Consider the following 17868-nt stretch of genomic DNA (forward strand, 5'->3'; position numbering starts at 1 on the left):
GTATAGAAATGCACTTCGCTGCATCCTGTATCCTGCAGCATGTCGTTTTTAACATTAACCTTGTAGCTTAACCTACCTATGTAATCTGTATGTGTCTCTTTCCCACCATGTATTTACCATCCATTAGCTGTCTTCGCATTTCTGATTAGGATGTGATTTTAAGCCATTTATTTAAACGTGTTTATCTCATATGGACTAGACCATATTTTCGTCAGCAGGAGTATTAAAGTATAATTCTAACATTTGATCCTAAATAATGTGATGATAAATCTTTTAATTGTAAGCTACTATGTTTTTTTTTTTTTTTACTTTTATTTGTTCTGGAGGTGAAATACCTAAAGAAATTAAGAGAAGAAAAAAAAGTAAACTGGTGCTTACCTCTTGTTTGCGGTCATCAGTGGAGTGCTGATACTGCCAGTAGGTTATGGCTCTTTGGGACTTGGGAACACATTCAAGGAAAGTGCTGCTGTTCTCCACACCATAGACAGTTTTATCGAGTGTGATTGCCTGCCCACTGAGTTCATCTAGTAAGTCGAAAAGATTTGATTTAGTTTTACAAGTTGTGTAACTGAGTACGGTTATATTAACCATAACACTGTCACGGTTTAAAACAATTCTAAATTCAACCTGGAGAGATTCGCACAGAGAAAAACTGCAATTAGAAAAGTATTGTTCAATTTATTCTTACAGGTAACACAATCATAAATAAAGTAAAGCAGCTGATTGCATTGAATCATTGACTCTTTGCATTACTCACACAGAGCATGCATGTAGCAACAGTGGAGAGGAAAACTCCCTTTTAACAGGAAGAAACCTCTGGTAGAACCAGGCTCAGTGTGAGCGGCCATTTGCAGAAGCTGACTGGGGTTCAAGGAGACAGAAGCAGACTTGCAGATATCGACATAAATGAAATAAGTTCCTCAGGGCTCAGGCTGCAGTAGAAGACTTTGATGCTGTGTATCAACGTTTTGCTTTAATGATTAACCTTGAAAATTATTAGAGTAGAGTAGTTTTTGGGGCCCAGAAATTGTTGGGGGAATAAGCCAGAGGGGGAGGAGGGACTGAGACTGAGGGAGGAGATGGGGTGGCAGAAAGTTCTAGAGAAGATAGGCCAGGAACTAAATTAAGGGGATCTTGAAAGATCATTGGCGTTGGAGGAGGTGCAGCCCCAAGTTGATTGACTGGAGTTGAACCACGGATATTGCAGATGGTTCTGCTGATAAGCTGATAAGTTTTCCAGATTTAATTTTTACTTAAGCTTCATTTGTCAGCAGACATTTTTTTTTAAAAATGAGATTAGATATAAAAAGAAATAAATACTTATTACTACTGATAAAAAAAGGTGATTCCTACAAAACAGTGAGAGAGTGAAAGCCAAAGGGAATCTTGATGAGTGTTACGTAAACCAAAGGTTATTCTCATACCATCAGAAACATAAAATATACCAATATAACACCAAACTGAAATAGCAGTTTTGGTTGTGTCAAGAAATAAAACTGTCACAATAAAATCTTTTCTTGTTTAAGGACCTTGCTGCTGCAGATCTGAACACTGAGTGAGCGGGTCTCCATTCCTGATATCTTGCCTTCTGGTTCTCCTGCAGAAACACAAGTACAAACAACTTCATGAGTCAACAAAAAAAAAAAAACACTGAAAGTGTCTGTGATAAGATTTATGTCTACTGGGAGTGAGACTGGGTGTCTGTGTGTGTGTGTGTGTGTGTGTGTTTAGGTTTGCATTTGAATGACATTTTGTGCATACAGCAAAACTGCAGGCCAACATAAACAGATAAACTGTAGGCAGGCCATTTCTCGGTTGAAAAAAATTAATTGCCAGGTGGGAAAGTTGGAATTGAACATTAATCAATCATCCCAGGCTGTCAAATGTCTGAAATACAAATACTAAAGATGACATTTTGCACCAAAGTACCTTCAGTATTTTCAATAACAGAACAACAACAAAAGCAGCTATGGAAACAACAAAACAAACTGATTTCTGCCCATCTACTTTATATTGTTTGAAGCCTATTAACGTAGTTTTGTTTAAGCTACCATGTTTATAAAGATAGCATTACATTTAAAATGTTGGAGTTTAAATAACTTTGAAGAAGTGAATCTGTTTTAGTCAGTAAGTCCATTGCAGTCATGAGTGGGAGTATGAACTCAAGAAAAAACACTACATTTACTCCGAACCTCTAATGTCTACCAAGTCAGTTATTTAGTTGAATATCTACCAAAAACAACTGAGGTTACTTATTTTCTATCATAACACATGTTAGGTACATAACTTGGGGACAATTCCAGATTTCTTTATATCTTGTGTGTAAATAGCAGTTTTTGTTTTTTTTGCAACAACTTAAAAGAGTTTGGTCTTTGTACCCTACCCTAAAGGCAAATGATGTATTGTGTGCTAAGAAAATAGAAAAATGGACAAGTAGAAGAGAATAAGATGATTATTTCAAGCTTAAAATCAGGAAATGCTGAAAAATGTAGCATCTTCACTGGTTTGTTGTATGAAAAACTGAATATATAACTGATTGAACTTTAAATCTGACCATGTACACAGTTTTCTTTATGTAACATCTATCAAGGTCATTCTTCCCAAAAAAACCATATACCATAGATTTTTAGATATCCATCATCTGCTAAAATAAAATACAATATATCTAATTCTGAGAGATAAATGAATATAAAATTTTGATTGATACCTCTTTGCCATTGGGAAGTATCTGGAGCATTCTGTGCCATCCCATGCACAGTAAGGGTCCCTTGCCAAGCAGCATTCGGCACATGCCTTTCCGTATATCTCACAGCGGTGTAAAGGCATCTGAGACACACCGATGTCTGAACCAAGATAAAGTTGTTGCTAAAAGATAAAGAGATTAAGTGATCAATATTGGAGAACTGTAAGCAAATGGTTCATTTGAAATAGTTAAGCCTTTAGTGCTTACTGCTGTTTGACTGTTAAACGTAACGACGACTAAATAAGGCCCCGCCCTTAAGAGAGAAGCTATAGGAATCTCTATATCTCTCTGTTTTTATTCCTATTTATAAAAATAATCGTTTTTTTCATATAATATTTCTTCCTAACTGCAGTAATTTTTTTATTTGGAAAGTAGTATTTAAATAAATCAACCTCATATGAGCAATGCTGTTTTGAAAAAAGAAACTCTTATTTTTAAACTGTAGGTAGACTATATAGGCTGATCTCTTCAGCCCCTCGTAACTGTCAATTAGCTGGCATGTTTTCATCTCCCTGTCATTTCAGCTTACAAGCTAACTGTCATTGGAAAGCCAGCAATTAACTTTGTTTATGTGATGACACACAACTTATCTCAGTCTTTAAACCATGGCAACAAAAATCTCTTTGTTCTGTGTCTATGCCCTTAAGGCGTATCACCTCTGAGAAAAAAGGAGTTCTGTGGGCAGGTTTTCTAAACACGCCCTTTGTATAAACAATCACGTAAGCTTTTCAAGTGTTTTTCTTTGCAACAATACCATTAAGATTTCAGAACCAATGTAAGAATCTTTACCTGTTTTGTTGAAAGCTCCATAGCTGTTATTGCTACTGGTTCCTAAAAGAATTAGGAAAGAAAAACAATAATTATACATAGATTGTTGATTTTAATGTCACCGAAGCTTTATCACCTCTTGATATGAAGAGTAACTTACTCTAAAGACAGTCATTTCTTCCAATAACACTTCTTCTAAGTCATGCCAAGAACTTCTGGGGATGGCAACAACTTTCAAAACCGTTCCCATGTCTGAGAAAGCAAAGAAAAAGTTGAGATTTTCACCACCGATAAATTGACAGTAGTTTGGTGCACTTTGTGGGGTATATTTTAGGAATATATTTGAATACCTGTGCCTATGAACATGACATCATAAATGCCATCTTCAGCCTCCACTTTATCAACGACCATTTGAGTAAACTGGTAGTCCACATCTGTTTTGACAATTATTGGTTTATTATTAATTGGATAGATAGGATTAAACATGGCTGGATGGCTTCTGGCAAAAGTGACCACGTCATCAGGGAACTCCTTGGTTGTGTCAAATCCACCAAATGTCTTGCTAGGGCACTGTATAAAAAAATAATGTAATTAGGGAAAATAAAACAAAAATCAAGGGACGCATTGTTAAGCTCTTAGCTCGGTAAACAGGACAATAGACTCACTGTGCCTGGCCGGGGGTAGGGTACACGTCCCTGAAAGGGGACCCACTGATAGCTGGGTCCGTCTCTATGAGCATATGGACCTAAGAATGCTCTTCTTATGTCTGCCATGCTGTACATGCAAACTGCTGAACCTTTGAAGATGTTGCTGAATGAAAATTAGAATGGATGAGATAACAATGAGCATCAATTACGAACACATAAACTACAACAAATGCCATCAAATCTCATGATCTAAATTACTTCACCACACCTGGAAGTGGTGAACACTCCATAGATTGCTGGGCTCTTAGGATCCTTGGTGCTCATCAGAAAGACATCCTCTAAAAGAAAAATGTGGAGAAAATGAATAAGTTGAATTTTGCATCAAAAAATAAAATAATAAATTTTGATATATATGATATGCTGTGCGCTGTTATCACTCACGTAGTTCATCAAAATGTGTGTCAATGCCGTTACTGCCCGGCACAGAGCATATCAGCCGAGCTTTTAAGAAAGTAGTCCACTTATTGACCAGGCTCCTGTGGCCTCCAAGGTCATTCTAAAAAGAAAATTAATGTTCTTAATCAACTGAATCTTTGATAAATCCTTAATTTTTTAGTAAGAATTTTCATGCACGGAATCAAAATTGTTTGCATTCAATGTTAACTGTTGCATGTGAAGTTGATCTGACCAGATTCAAATGCTTGCTTTATCTCATCTCTAAGCTCATGTCTTAGCTTAATTACTGTCATGCACAACTAATATTGCTATGTAATTCTTTATTACACCTACACACTTAATTTTGAAAGTTATACAGGGGTGGAAAAGGGTAAAAAAGTTCAGTCTTGTCAATGCAGAATATACTTGAGGAGAAATGTTAAGAAATTTAATTTTTATTCCTTGCACAGTTGATTGTGCTAATTGCTAATAGAAGATGAAAGAGACACACTTTGTGTTTGTTTAAAAATAGAAAACCACTTTTTCACAAATATCTGCTTTCTCACAAGATTGCATGACCATGTAAGGCACAAGCAATGTGAATGTTCTAATGTATTATACAATAAATCATTAAGAAAATCAAAATCACCTAAAATATGTTTACAAAAACTCATAGTCAGGACACAAAATTCTGCTATAATAATCATAAATATAATGCTCATCACATTTTTATAAGCTAGATAAACAAATGCTCAAGCTTTGTAGAACTCCACATTTATAACTCTTGAATTCTGTTTTAGTGACAAATTGCTTTTCATTTGTTTTTCCAAGTTAGAGGCATACTGTTCCCCACCACCTCAATGTGTTACATTCATTTCCAGAAAGCAGCATGCATACATAAATTCACAAAGTCTTCCCTCACACAAAGGCATTCCAATAAGTAGATTTATAGCCGCCAAATAAAATATGTGCAAATATGCATGGGTTTAAATTAATACCACAACTCGCATAATGAAAGAATTGTCTTGTGTTGATGATAGCAGATTATAGAAATTCTTGGTGATCAGGCTGTTATAAAGAAACCTTGGTCTGCAATGTAACAGGGAAATAAGGCTACTTGTCAAATATGAAATTAACAGATAATGTAAGATGTGGAATATGAAATCTGATACTTAAGAGCAAAGGTAGTGGAGGGAGGATTGGCACAACATTGCAGTCATCTCAACCTATCATGTTCCGATGACATTTAGCCTTCCCTCTCTCTCAGTCTACTCTTTAAAACTGATTGCACCACAATCCAACTCACCCCTTTTTCATGCTAAAATGTGAGTGTTTATCAGATCTTAACGCTGTATCACAAAATGCTGGAAGTTGTGTGCATCTTTTGTGTTGCATGTGGTATTTTGTTTTTTTATTTTTCAACTTTAAAGGCCTGCCTACTATCTGTGTGCATCCTTACTTTGCAAAGCTGTCCAATGCGAGCATATGTGGCTTTTCCAGCATGCTCTCCATCCATTGCATTCTCTCTAAAGAACAAGTAGATTTTGTCGTCCTCTGGATTGTCATTTTCTGGGATCAGATGAACACCTACAAATCTAGGATCTACAAGAGAAAACTTAGTCAAACATTGTTCATTTTAATACTAATATCTATAGATGCAAATAAACTTAGTGGTCAAAAGTGGTGCCTTAGGTGTGGAGCAAGGATTCTGTTCCCCCATTACAGTATTAAACTCCAAATAGTCTAATCACTCCCTGAAGTCTTATAAACTTATATAGTTTATATTATCTCTCATCTTTTAAAATTAGTAAGAACTTAGTAGAACTTTTCAGTCCCACCCTTCTTCACCTGAGAGTTGGTTTGAACATTCTGAGACTAAAAATCATAGTCTAATTGTGATCTTAAAACAGACGAATTGACATTATTTTTTTAAGGTTTAATAAAATTCTTCATTTTTTTTTTTTTTTTTGTTCACTGTAAATCTGATCAAACAGACCAGAAAATCCCTATGGAATTTCAGCTGTAGTCTGCAGGTCGTTGGAACTGGTAACCAATTTCGAAGAGAGTTGCACGCCTGTGAGATGGAAAGCTCAACACCCAGAGAAACAGGGACCAGAGACTATTAATGATTAATACTAGCTGTATAAACTGTCAATTTCTTATTAATAAGTACATGAACAATCAATCATTTCCATGGTTCAATCTTGGAATCTCTGGCCCAACTGGATTTTAAAGTGTTAGACTGCTCCACCACTGCTCCCATGCACATGAGATATACTCTGTTTTTTTTTTTTCAAGACTTGGCTCTTGACTTTAAACTATGATCAACCATCTATGCTTATACTACAGTTATGACACAAACAAAAACGGTGGAAAAGATAAAGCAGAAAGTAACTACAAAAAGCAAGACAAAGAAAACAAATACAGCATATTTTCTTCAGTGGTCAGACAAACCTTGGGATTTAGTTTCATTATGTTAACAGAACTCAGGCTGCATAGCTTCGGCTCTAATAAAGTGTTTTTTATATTAAAATTAAATCTTGGAGAGAATTGATGTTACGCTTCATGCTTTCTGTATGAAGGGCAGTATTTTCAGCCAGATACACAATGCCATTCAAAACTGTATCTGTTAGAATTCTAGTTTTTAAAGTAATGCATGACCATGGTAAATAAATGCTAAAACAATTTTTCACAATTTGTTTATATATGTTAAACATATTAATGTTTGACCCACTCAGTCTTTGAGGGAATACATGTAAAACAAACACCATGTGGTGTAAGTCAGAAAACACTAGCACCAATATCTTTTAAGAACATTTTAGTTTGGTTTCAGCATTCTCTCTTATGTGATAGAAGTATTTCTGCTCCCACATTTTTTTTATTTATTATTATTTCACTCAGTGAGATTGTGGAGATAACCCCCCAATGTTAGATTAATCCTTTAGCGATTCTGCTGATTTTGTCTCAAATTTTGATTTTGTAATTTTACTAAATCACTTCAACATTTAAATATTCTTATAGACAAACAATTATTCTTATAGACAAACAATTGTTTTACTACATTTCATGTACTGTATTTTTTTTTTATAATTAACAAACAGAATACATTGTCTATATTATTTTTATAGTCTTCTGTAGGACAGGTTGGCTACCCATCCTTTATATATAGTTGCTTGACATTGCATGGTCAGAGAGAAGGTTTATGACAGTCAGAAATAGCTTGCAAAAGGAAATTGCTTGTAGTTCTTTTGGTTTCCCCAGAAGTATGGTAAGACCATACAGCAGTTGCGTTAAAAAAATAGTGACCTATCAGTATGAAAAACTACTGTCAGGAATTGCATAATTGTTGATACTAACACAATGTTATAAAGTTAGATTTTTTTTACCCAAATAAGAAATTCCTATATGGAGCAGTAAAAAATAACACTTTACAAACATTAGAGGTCCCCTAAAGCTCAGGAAAATTGTTTAGGATCTTGGATTTATTGAGATTGATATCGCTATTGCATTGTTTTGTGAAGTGCAGCCTTATTGACACGTCAATCATTTTTCCTATTGAAATTGTTTCCTATTTCATAGGCATCATTAAACGTAAATGGTGATTGAGAAGCCATATATATATGTATGACTATGTATCTCGACATATATATGCCTGTGTATCCCCCAAAATACACACAAAGGAACATAAACTGATCTGCTAAAGTTTAAAGACATGAGAATAGTCAAAAAATGTTCAGTGAAACTTTAAGATACCTTATTAACACAGAAGCCAGCAGACAAACTGAAGCATAGAATCCTCCAAACTTACCATTCAGCCACCTGGAGTCATGTTGCTCTGTTCTGATTGGGTGATGCTTGCCAAGAGTGCGAAAGATAGCAAAGTCCCGCCCCATGAAGTCGGCTGATGTTCCAGCGTACAACTCCCCATCTAAAAAGGAGGGGATTGATTAGTGGTAGCATAGTAACCTGAGAAGAACAAAAAAAAAAAAAAAAAAGGCTTTTTGCCCCCGTTGGCTAGATTTAGAAATCTAAGGAATTAAAAAGGGGCTTAGCAGCATAGGTAGATTTTACATCCTCTGAGAACAACAAAGGCATGACAAACATTAAGAGTGTGAAATCGACTTTAGAACAGAAGGCAGGGCAAGGATGGGAGGTTGGGAAATGATGAACGGATTGTTAGTCAGATGCTGAGGGAGAGAACAGAAGTGTGAGACAAGGGGAGTACATAATAATGCTGGTGAGAAAGAGAGAGACAAGGGAGAGGAGATAAGGGTTGATGGGCTGGAAAATAGCCATCTGCTTGGGTAAATGAGGTGGTATAACACAATATGATCACACATAATTGGGGGTCAAGAGAAATATCATGCTCATACACCTCTGCTTTATTTGCCAGGAAAAGGAAGGATAGAGAATTAGAGCCAAATACACCCAATAAAGTGTCATTGACCACACATCTGCACTATTTGAATGACATAAGTCCAGACTGAAATAGAGTTTACAGTCCTGCAAATGACAGGTTCTTAGGGTGTAAATACAAAGCATCCACAGATGCAATACTCCTGTTCTGTTATTTACATTGACGTCACACAGTGTGTACCCACTGAAATGAAAGAGCAAGGCGCAGGGCGTCACATTTTACTGCACACATTCAGGACCACACAGAGTATCTTTCAATAAACTCACCAATTAACATTGAAGCCGTGAGAAGCTTGGGATCATAGGGACTCTTCCCTCTGCCATTTTCTACAAAGGGTGCCAGCCTGAAAACACCATCCTGCATATGCAGGAAGAGACAACAAACCAGGGAGGGATTGTAGATTACTATCAAACACAGGAAGTGGGCACAGTGTTCTACTGACGTAAACTCCATACACAAAATCAGAGCTCCAGTACAAGCAGAATTTTCCTTATCTTTACATCGATTGCTGCTGCTGACTCTTTATGACATCCACAGGATAATAGAAATTCTAAAAGCTACATGTGCTGATGAGATTTGAACTTAAATATATATATATTTTCTTTTTCATCAAAATATTTGGGCCTAAATAATTATTAATTTTTTTTCAGCAAATATTTCTTTGTATATTAGCTTAATGCTTTGTCCCTGTAAGGATTAGTACCAAATTATATTGGGGCGCGATAGCATTGGATGCTTGTTGGTTCAAGCCCTGGCTCAGACTTTCAATGTCTTTGTGTCCTTGCAGGACAGGACACCTCACCCACATTGCCTGCTAATGGTTGGGAGTGGAGATGCCAGTTTATGGCAGCCGTGCTTTTGTCAGTGAGCACCAGGGCAGCTGTGGCTATAATGTAGCTTGCCACCAGTGTGTGCGTGAATGGGTGAACTGCTTTGGTCAAAGTCTCCTTAGTTGAAAAAGTGCTATAGATGTACAGGTCATTTAGCTTTGTTTCTATATAGATTGTTACAAAAGTATTCATACCCCTTAAGCTTTGTCATATTACAGCCATAAACTTCAAAGATTTTAACGGGATTTTAACAACCATTTCAAGTTAGAGTATACAAAAGAAATGGTAGTAAAATTGCTAAACCTTTCTCCAAAGATTAGAAACGAATTTGTAAATGTTCTTTAGTCAATACTTTGTAGAAACACTATTCAATAGATTGACAGCGACAATGTATCTGCCAGCTTTGCACAAGCAGAAACAGATTCTTTTGTCCTTCTGTGTCCGTTATTGTTTGAAAAACAGCTCAAATTTAGTCCGATGGGATGAAGAACATCTGCAAATACAGAGTTTTTTTATTTTTTTATTTTTTTAGTAGGATCATTATACCGGGTTGTTGCACAGGGTGTTTACACTGGTATTCATATAGATGGATATTTATATTTATAGCTATTGCACTGGGTGTCAAATATAGAGAAACAATTATTTTACAGGGTATCAAATGATAAATTTCACATCATACATTGCACAAGTTATTGCCGTTGTAGTGTCGCATTGTAGAGTCTGGTGGCAGCAGGGCTGAATGACCTGCTCCTTTTTACAAACAGGGTATATTGAGTCCTTCACTAAAAGAGCTGCTCAGCTCCTCTACTGACTGGTGCAGAGGGTGGAAGGTGTTGTCCATGATGGATGTATGCTTGGACAGCACCCTCCTCTCAGCCACTTCCTCCACTAAGTTCAGAGCGCAGCCTAGGACAGAATCAACCTTTCTTACTAGTTTGTTCCGTCTCTTTGTGTCCCGCTCTACGCTGCCAGGGGCCCAGCAGACAAGAGTGTGGAGGAGGGCTGATGCCACCACATAGTTAAAGAAAGTTTTAAGCAGGGGCCTGCTCACTCCAAAGGATCTCAACCTCTTCGGGAGGTGGAGATGGCTTTGGCACTTCTTATGCAGGGCGTTAGTGTTATGAGTCCAGTCCAGTTTGTTATTGACATGAACGCCCAGGTATTTGAAACTCTCCACAGTTTGTATGTCCTGCCCCTGGATATTCACAGGGGAGTGAAGTGGGGGTCTTCTTCTGAAATCGATCACCATCATTTTGGTCTTACTGGTATTAAGATACCATTCACACTGCATAAGGCTACCAATACCATGCATTTTTGTGGTTGCTGTGCAGTGTTAGTTCTTTGCCACTCACAATAGGTAATTAGTTAGAAATTTTTTTTTGTTAAAGTCTCATCTGACAAGAGCAGCTTCCGTCAAAAGTTGGCATTAACTTCAACGCTAGTAGCAAACAGAAAATTGGAAACCTTAAGATTTTGTTTCAACTATGGTTTTGTCCTTACCAATTTTTTGTCAAATAATTTTAATTTTCAGTTCCTAATACACTGCTTAATTTTGTTCTGTCAATTAAAATTCAAACTAAGTAAAGTACATTGAAACTTGTGGTCGTAACAGGAGAAAACATGAAAAAAAGTTCCAGGGGTTTGAATACTTTTGCACAGTAATATATATATGATAACAATGTGTTATGTGTGATTCTGTCAATGCCTTTAAAAATCAAACTACCAGTGCATAAATATATAATCAATTATTAGTCATTGAAAGGAATGGAAGAAAAGATTTCTAAAACTGTGGCTGTGACTTCAGCACTAATTAGTTACATTCTATTTTATGCTCCACATGGAGTACACAGGTTTTCTTAGGGACATTTCCTTGCCCTAATGGTCTCTAAATACCAACCTAATTAGTAGGAAACCAAATTTATAAGTCTGGCATTTAGAGGAGAGCAGTTCTTCTTTTTCAAATTCAAATGAGCAGTAACATAGGAGAACATATCAGTACTTGAACTGAAACTTGTGTTTAATCTCTATTATGATGTAAATGTTTAAGCACTACTGTATATCACCAAGTCCCACTTGACAAAAGGATTTTAAATCTCTATTAAGTTTTACCTGGTTAAATAAAGTATATTCATTGTAAAACCTCTGTTATTTCATTAAATAATCCCTTTTCAAATGTGCGCATCATATCACCTTCATGTAAACATGGTGCATGAAATTATTATCTACAGCTCACATGCAAAGGAGTAAAGCACACCCTTTCTTTCAGTGTGTGAGTGTGTGTGTGTGAATGGGTGAATGAATGTAGTGTAAAGCGCTTTGGTCAAGTCTCCTGACTTGAATAAAGGTGCTATATAGGTACATGCCATTTACTATTTCTTTCATGGGTGTAATTGTATCATTGTTTCTGGCAGCAGATAAGTATAGAAATAGATTTGAAAACTGTACCTCTGGTTTCTTGCCGACCTCCAGGTAGGAACATACAGGGTGGAAGGCTCCTGTCCCACACACATAGAAATGGCTCTGGTTGAACGGCTGCAGTAATTTTATGAAATGTGCACACTCTCTCTTATGAAGAAAAGCCAGAGAAAACACAAACATAATTAAAAATAATCATTTTCTTGCAACTGCACAACAACCTTTAAAGCGTGGTGGATTTTGAACAATCTTTTTCTTAAAGCAAGTTTAAACTTCTTCAGAGAAAATGTAAATCTTAGTCTTTAACTTATTTTAAATTATCCAATATTAAATTCAGTCATTTAGAATAACTTACATATTTGGTTATAGATGTTTAAGGGACCTCACAGAGATCTTGACTTTAGAATTCTATAGATAGAGTGTCACTTTCCTTAAAATCCAAGCATTTTCTACATAAGCTTTTAGGGTAATCTGAAAGGGTAGCTGCACTTCTACCCTATGCATCTTTGCTTGTAGATGTTGAAAGTCAGAAAGTTAGACATTGCTGTTCAATCATGCTACAACAGGATTAAAAAAACAAACAAAACTAAACTAAGGAAACAGGTCTGAACAAAAGTTATGGCGCACCTAGAAAGGACAAAAAATAATGTGACCAAAGAGACATGTTAAATCACGATGTGTTGACTAAATAGCATTGCAGGTGCCTACAATCTTGTAATCAGCCTTTGGGCTTACATATAGGGCACCGGGGTGTCAGTGCACTTTGGTGACATGATATATGCAACACAACATGGACCACAGGAAGTTTTCTGAGTTGCTTTGAAAGAAAATGATAGACAAGCATCTTAAAGGTAAAGGCTATTATATCTTCTTCAAGCAGCTTGAACACAGAGTGTCTTGAATCTCTGCAGGGTGCAATGAAATCTCAAGAACATTAAGGGATTCTAGAGAGAAATGTGCTGCCAAGAGTCAGAGAAGTTTGATCTCAGTTGCTGGTCATGGGTCTTGCAACATGATAATGACTGAAAACACTTTGTTCATATTCATATCTAACAACTTGGGATTAATGATTGATTATTATTTGAGAGTTATGACAATATCAAAGACTTTCACAAATCAAATATTGTGAAATGCTTTTCCATCTCTAGACCTGAATCCTATGGATACATAGATTTTCCTCTCTAGACTTTACATTTAATGATTTAGGCTTGTAGCATACAAGCAAACTTCCTGTATTACAATATAACAATGACTTTATCTTTCAATGCGGAGATTTTGTTTTCAAATATCGTAAGGACATAGTCAATTTTCTGTCTAGATTAATATACCAAAACAGACATTTCACAGCATGGTGTTCGTTCCTCTCATATACGCTAAAATGGCCCCTGTACAAATATTCTAAATCTATTTTCACATAGATATGATAGGCAGACAAAAAATAAATAGTTTAAAAAAAGGATTGTTCTAAATAAGGTGTAATTAACTTAAGCTGGACAGTAAGTTATATGAAAACCACTTGCTAGCCATTGGCTTTACATATGGTTTGGTTTATAAAATGAATTAAATGTATACGGTAATTAAAATAACCTGTTACTGCATATTTTGTAATCAGATTAGTTTCATAGCTAAAATTTGCATGAAAAGGGGGACTGTAAATCATTTTATGATTTCAACTTGTTTTCTTTAAGTAATTTCAATATATCAGTATAATGTGTCATCAAAATCTAGATTAATCAGACCTGATTCTGAATAATCTAGATTTTTAACTATGCTGCAGAATGTCTAATTTGTGAATTGTGGTTTCATTAACTAATACAGCAACAAAAAATAACAAAAGGCACTATACTGAGGGATGAAAACTACACAATTTAAACTAAAGCACTTTTCCAATTCTTTCAAAAGACTTTAAATAACTTTTCAATAATTTTAAATGGAATCTATAGTTTAGGACATAGATTACAAAAGCTTTTGTCTTTTCATTTGATTCTTGTAGCGTCTCTAACTTCAATCAATCTTATTTGGTTCTTTTGTCTCTGCTTTGTTTGTCTCTGCTTTGATTTAAGACTTTTACAGGGTTTTTATGGATGCCATCACCTTTTCTCTCCGTCTCCCTTATATCTATCTTTACAACAGATAACCCTCCCTTAGGGGGGATCTTTTTTACATCACATCATCTCAATGTTTACAGAAAACACACAGAAGACTTCACAGTTTTTTAGTTCCATAGCAGAGGTGAACAGAATGCCAGAGGCTCTTGACTTTTTCTGGTTAAAAGAAAGAAGAAAAACAACTGAGCCAAAAACAGCATCAACAAGGTCTTGCATCCAAGTTGTGCTGGGGGGCCTTTAAAAGACAAAAACCATCACTTAAAGGAAACAGAGATAAAACTGTGGTTGTGTTTGCATGGGATTTCTGCATATCAAGAAATTTAATCTAACAAGAGCTATAGGATTTTGATAAACAAAATTGTTTTAATTGCATCAGCTTTAATTTTAGATGTGTATTCAATGCATCTTTATTTTTTCTCCAAACAAATAAATTCCACCAAAATTGAACTACAATATTTTATTCATATAAAATGATAGCCCTTTTGAAAATGTTTTGCACTATCAATTAACTAATAGTGATTCATAGTGACATTCTCCAGGCAGAGTTTCATTTTAGTATTTGTTATCCAAATACTAAAATCATTTTTAAATAAGACAACCTTAGACAAAAAAGAGAAAGCAAATCGGTAGTGGTGCTAAAAGCTGTTGGGACATTTGGTGCAGGAGAAAGGGTAAAATGAAAAAAAGCCAAACTTCAACACTGCTAAAATTAAAAATAGAATGCCTTCAAACAATTGTTTTATTAAAATACATTCTCAATGTTTTTATTAATTCACCAAGTTTTTTTGTTACGAGAGTCAGATGAGGATAAGTGAATTATTGGCAGGTAGCGCTCAGGAGTGTTGGCAGAATATAAAATAGGCTGAAAATAAAAGAAAGACTAAAAAGGCACAATTTCCCCACAGTGTTCTTTTTAATACCTCTCAAAATTACAAGTTATTAAAGGATATATCTGTGCAGTATATGTCAAAGTTTCATAATATAGCATATTATGAAATCAGTCTGTGCTTTTTACACAAACTGATACTTCAGTTGAGGAGATAAGCCATCCAATTCAGATGTTCTTAATGCTTGTAAAATCCGCAGGTTAGGACCTGAAGCTCCATGTTGATAAACACAATGAAAACAACAATTGCTTAAGATAATAAATTCTATCATAAATAATAACTAGAACATTATTAAAGTCTGTAATTCCTTTTTTTTTTTTGTATTATATGTGCACATATACATGTGCATTGCTTTGGCTTGCCCAAAAGTAAAGCATCCTTTTATCAATTATAAAATGAGGTCCATTTTGCTTTGTGAATCCGCTGCTGATAAAGGACAGAGATCGCTATAAATATCTTAAGAAAGGTGCTTTCCAGACATAAAATCTGTTCTGCAACCAAAAAAAAAAAAAGGAATGGTTGTTGCATGAAAAAGACTCATTTTAAACATAATCTAGATAGCTGGATGGCTTACCAGGAGATTTTTCCCTGCCCACTTGCATTCATCTCTTCTGGTGGGAGAAGCAGTCCAGGGGATCTGCAACACAAAGTTTATGCAATAAAGGCCTCTTCCTGCATCTACAATAATTTCTGTATCAGTGATAGAGCTACAGCATGTGTAAAGAAGTGTGTTTTTGAGAGTGGAAGGGGTCACAGTGAAGTTTGTCATCCACTTTGTTTCGGTTTACAGCATGAGTCACCCAGGTGTGCAGAGTGCAGCAAACATGTCTGTAACAGAGGTTGTCTGCATGAGACAGCCCTAGTCTGAAATATACATGAAGCACTTTTTCTTTAGAAAAAGAATCCCAAGGTACCTGAGGCTAGCACTCTGGTTTGAGACAACTAGTCGTGTAAGTCGGTCAGAAACCGATTTAAGGTCATAAATGAATAAAACTGGCAAACACAGCACATCCGAACCGCATGCTTTACCTGTGCTTTGTCTCTGCTTATATTGAGGAGGTTGAAAGAGAAAATGTGATCCTTTGCTCCCACCAGAAGCCTTCCTTTCTCCTCATCCAACACGAGAGTGTGATACGCCGAGCTATTAGCCAAGCCTTCAAATGTTACCAGGTTGTTGGTCTCTAACATTTCTGTGGAAAGAAAAATGGAATTGGCATTCTACAGTTATAAAACATTAGAATATGTTTAATGCAAAAAGAAATTTCAAAATCCACTGAACTTAAAAAGGAGTTCTAACAACATCTTTGCATATATAAAATATTTGTTACAGTAAAATACCAGATAAAAAGGTGCCCCAACATAATTTTTCAAGCTTTTACTCCCAGAAAGATTTTCCTGGTACTTTGTTTGTTAAAGCAAAAATAAAAACTACAAAATAAAAATAAAGAGCTACAAAATAGTGTGAAATCTATGAAAAGCCAGTGCTAAAAAACAGACTGTGACTGTTAAAAGAGCTACCAGAAAGAGCTACACATACTAGTGGGATATTATATCAATCTGCTTATGTTTTACAGACCAAGTGTTGAGCTTTTATTTATGTACACCATTTGTTTCAACACTTTGTAATCCACTTTAGCCCACTCTTTGGAAGTGAGCTAAAGAACTGGTTTACATTAAAAGACTGGAAGACTTGTCCAACAGTGCCTTTGTTTCAATTACAGACCCATGGGTGACGTTTTAAGACTGGGATTGGAATACTGTGTGTATGTAACATGTTAATGCACAAAGAAATACACATAGTAATTTATTTTCCTTTTCACATTTGTCTTGCCAGCAAAGTCTTACAAGACTATGACCCCCTTAACTTTCATTCTTCCACTGGCAGCCTTGCAAAAGCTACTAAAAATTCTGGAAACACAAGAAAAAAATCCTTGTTGGGTGTTCTGCAGTTTTATTTCTTTATTTCTAAGTAAGATAAAAGAGACAAACAGAATCACTCATAAATGCTTTATCAGAGAATGCCCACTTCTCTGAAGTATGTCAGAGCCCGAGAGAGAGAGAGAGAGAGAGAAAGAGAGAGAGAGAGAGAGAGGCAGAAAGGCTAATTAAAGTAGTAAGTGATAAAGAACATTGCAGAAGAGAGGGAGTCACACTGACTTCTTTGCTTATTTAAAAGCTTATTTTTTTTTTAAAACAACAGACCACCAAACAATGCCCCGAAAAAAAAAAAAAAACTATTTCCCACCTAACCAAATAACAAACAATCCCCTGTTGTAAAGAAAATCCCACAGCAAACAAACAAGGCAACACATGGAGACAAATACTAATAATAAACATAACACATCCTGTTAACATTGAAAAAAAAAGGAAAACAACAAATCATGAAAACCTTCCAATGTAATGTGAATATAATAATGCATCAATAATAATAATTATTATTGTTATTATTAGTATTATTATTAAAGTCAAACAGCTAGACCCAGAAAGCTGAATAAAAAATACACAAAAAAGTAATCAAAGAAAGAAAAACCTCCAATCAAGTTTTAAAGCTACAGTGTGTAATTTTTAGCGACATCTAACGTCCAGACTGCAGACCGCAGCAACATGAACATCTCCCC

The 17868-nt window shown here is 35.6% G+C and overlaps 1 protein-coding gene across 1 annotated transcript in view; it reads right to left on the reverse strand.

Annotated features, from left to right (window-relative positions):
* LOC107099207 (semaphorin-3ab-like) overlaps positions 1-17868 on the reverse strand; it is a 31257-nt gene that overhangs the window by 2697 nt on the left and 10692 nt on the right. The window contains exons 3-17 of the mRNA XM_015397254.1: positions 16280-16440; positions 15825-15887; positions 12286-12405; positions 9277-9367; positions 8402-8521; positions 6053-6195; positions 4600-4714; positions 4427-4496; positions 4177-4321; positions 3862-4081; positions 3672-3763; positions 3533-3574; positions 2708-2865; positions 1530-1597; positions 379-524 (exon numbers count right to left, since the gene is read on the reverse strand). Coding sequence (XP_015252740.1) covers positions 379-524; positions 1530-1597; positions 2708-2865; positions 3533-3574; positions 3672-3763; positions 3862-4081; positions 4177-4321; positions 4427-4496; positions 4600-4714; positions 6053-6195; positions 8402-8521; positions 9277-9367; positions 12286-12405; positions 15825-15887; positions 16280-16440 — 1754 coding nt within the window. The remainder of the gene's footprint in view (positions 1-378; positions 525-1529; positions 1598-2707; positions 2866-3532; positions 3575-3671; positions 3764-3861; positions 4082-4176; positions 4322-4426; positions 4497-4599; positions 4715-6052; positions 6196-8401; positions 8522-9276; positions 9368-12285; positions 12406-15824; positions 15888-16279; positions 16441-17868) is intronic.

Source organism: Cyprinodon variegatus, unplaced genomic scaffold (genome assembly GCF_000732505.1).
Source record: "Cyprinodon variegatus isolate N-32 unplaced genomic scaffold, C_variegatus-1.0 Scaffold846, whole genome shotgun sequence".
In the NCBI taxonomy this organism is placed as follows: Eukaryota; Metazoa; Chordata; class Actinopteri; order Cyprinodontiformes; family Cyprinodontidae; genus Cyprinodon; species Cyprinodon variegatus.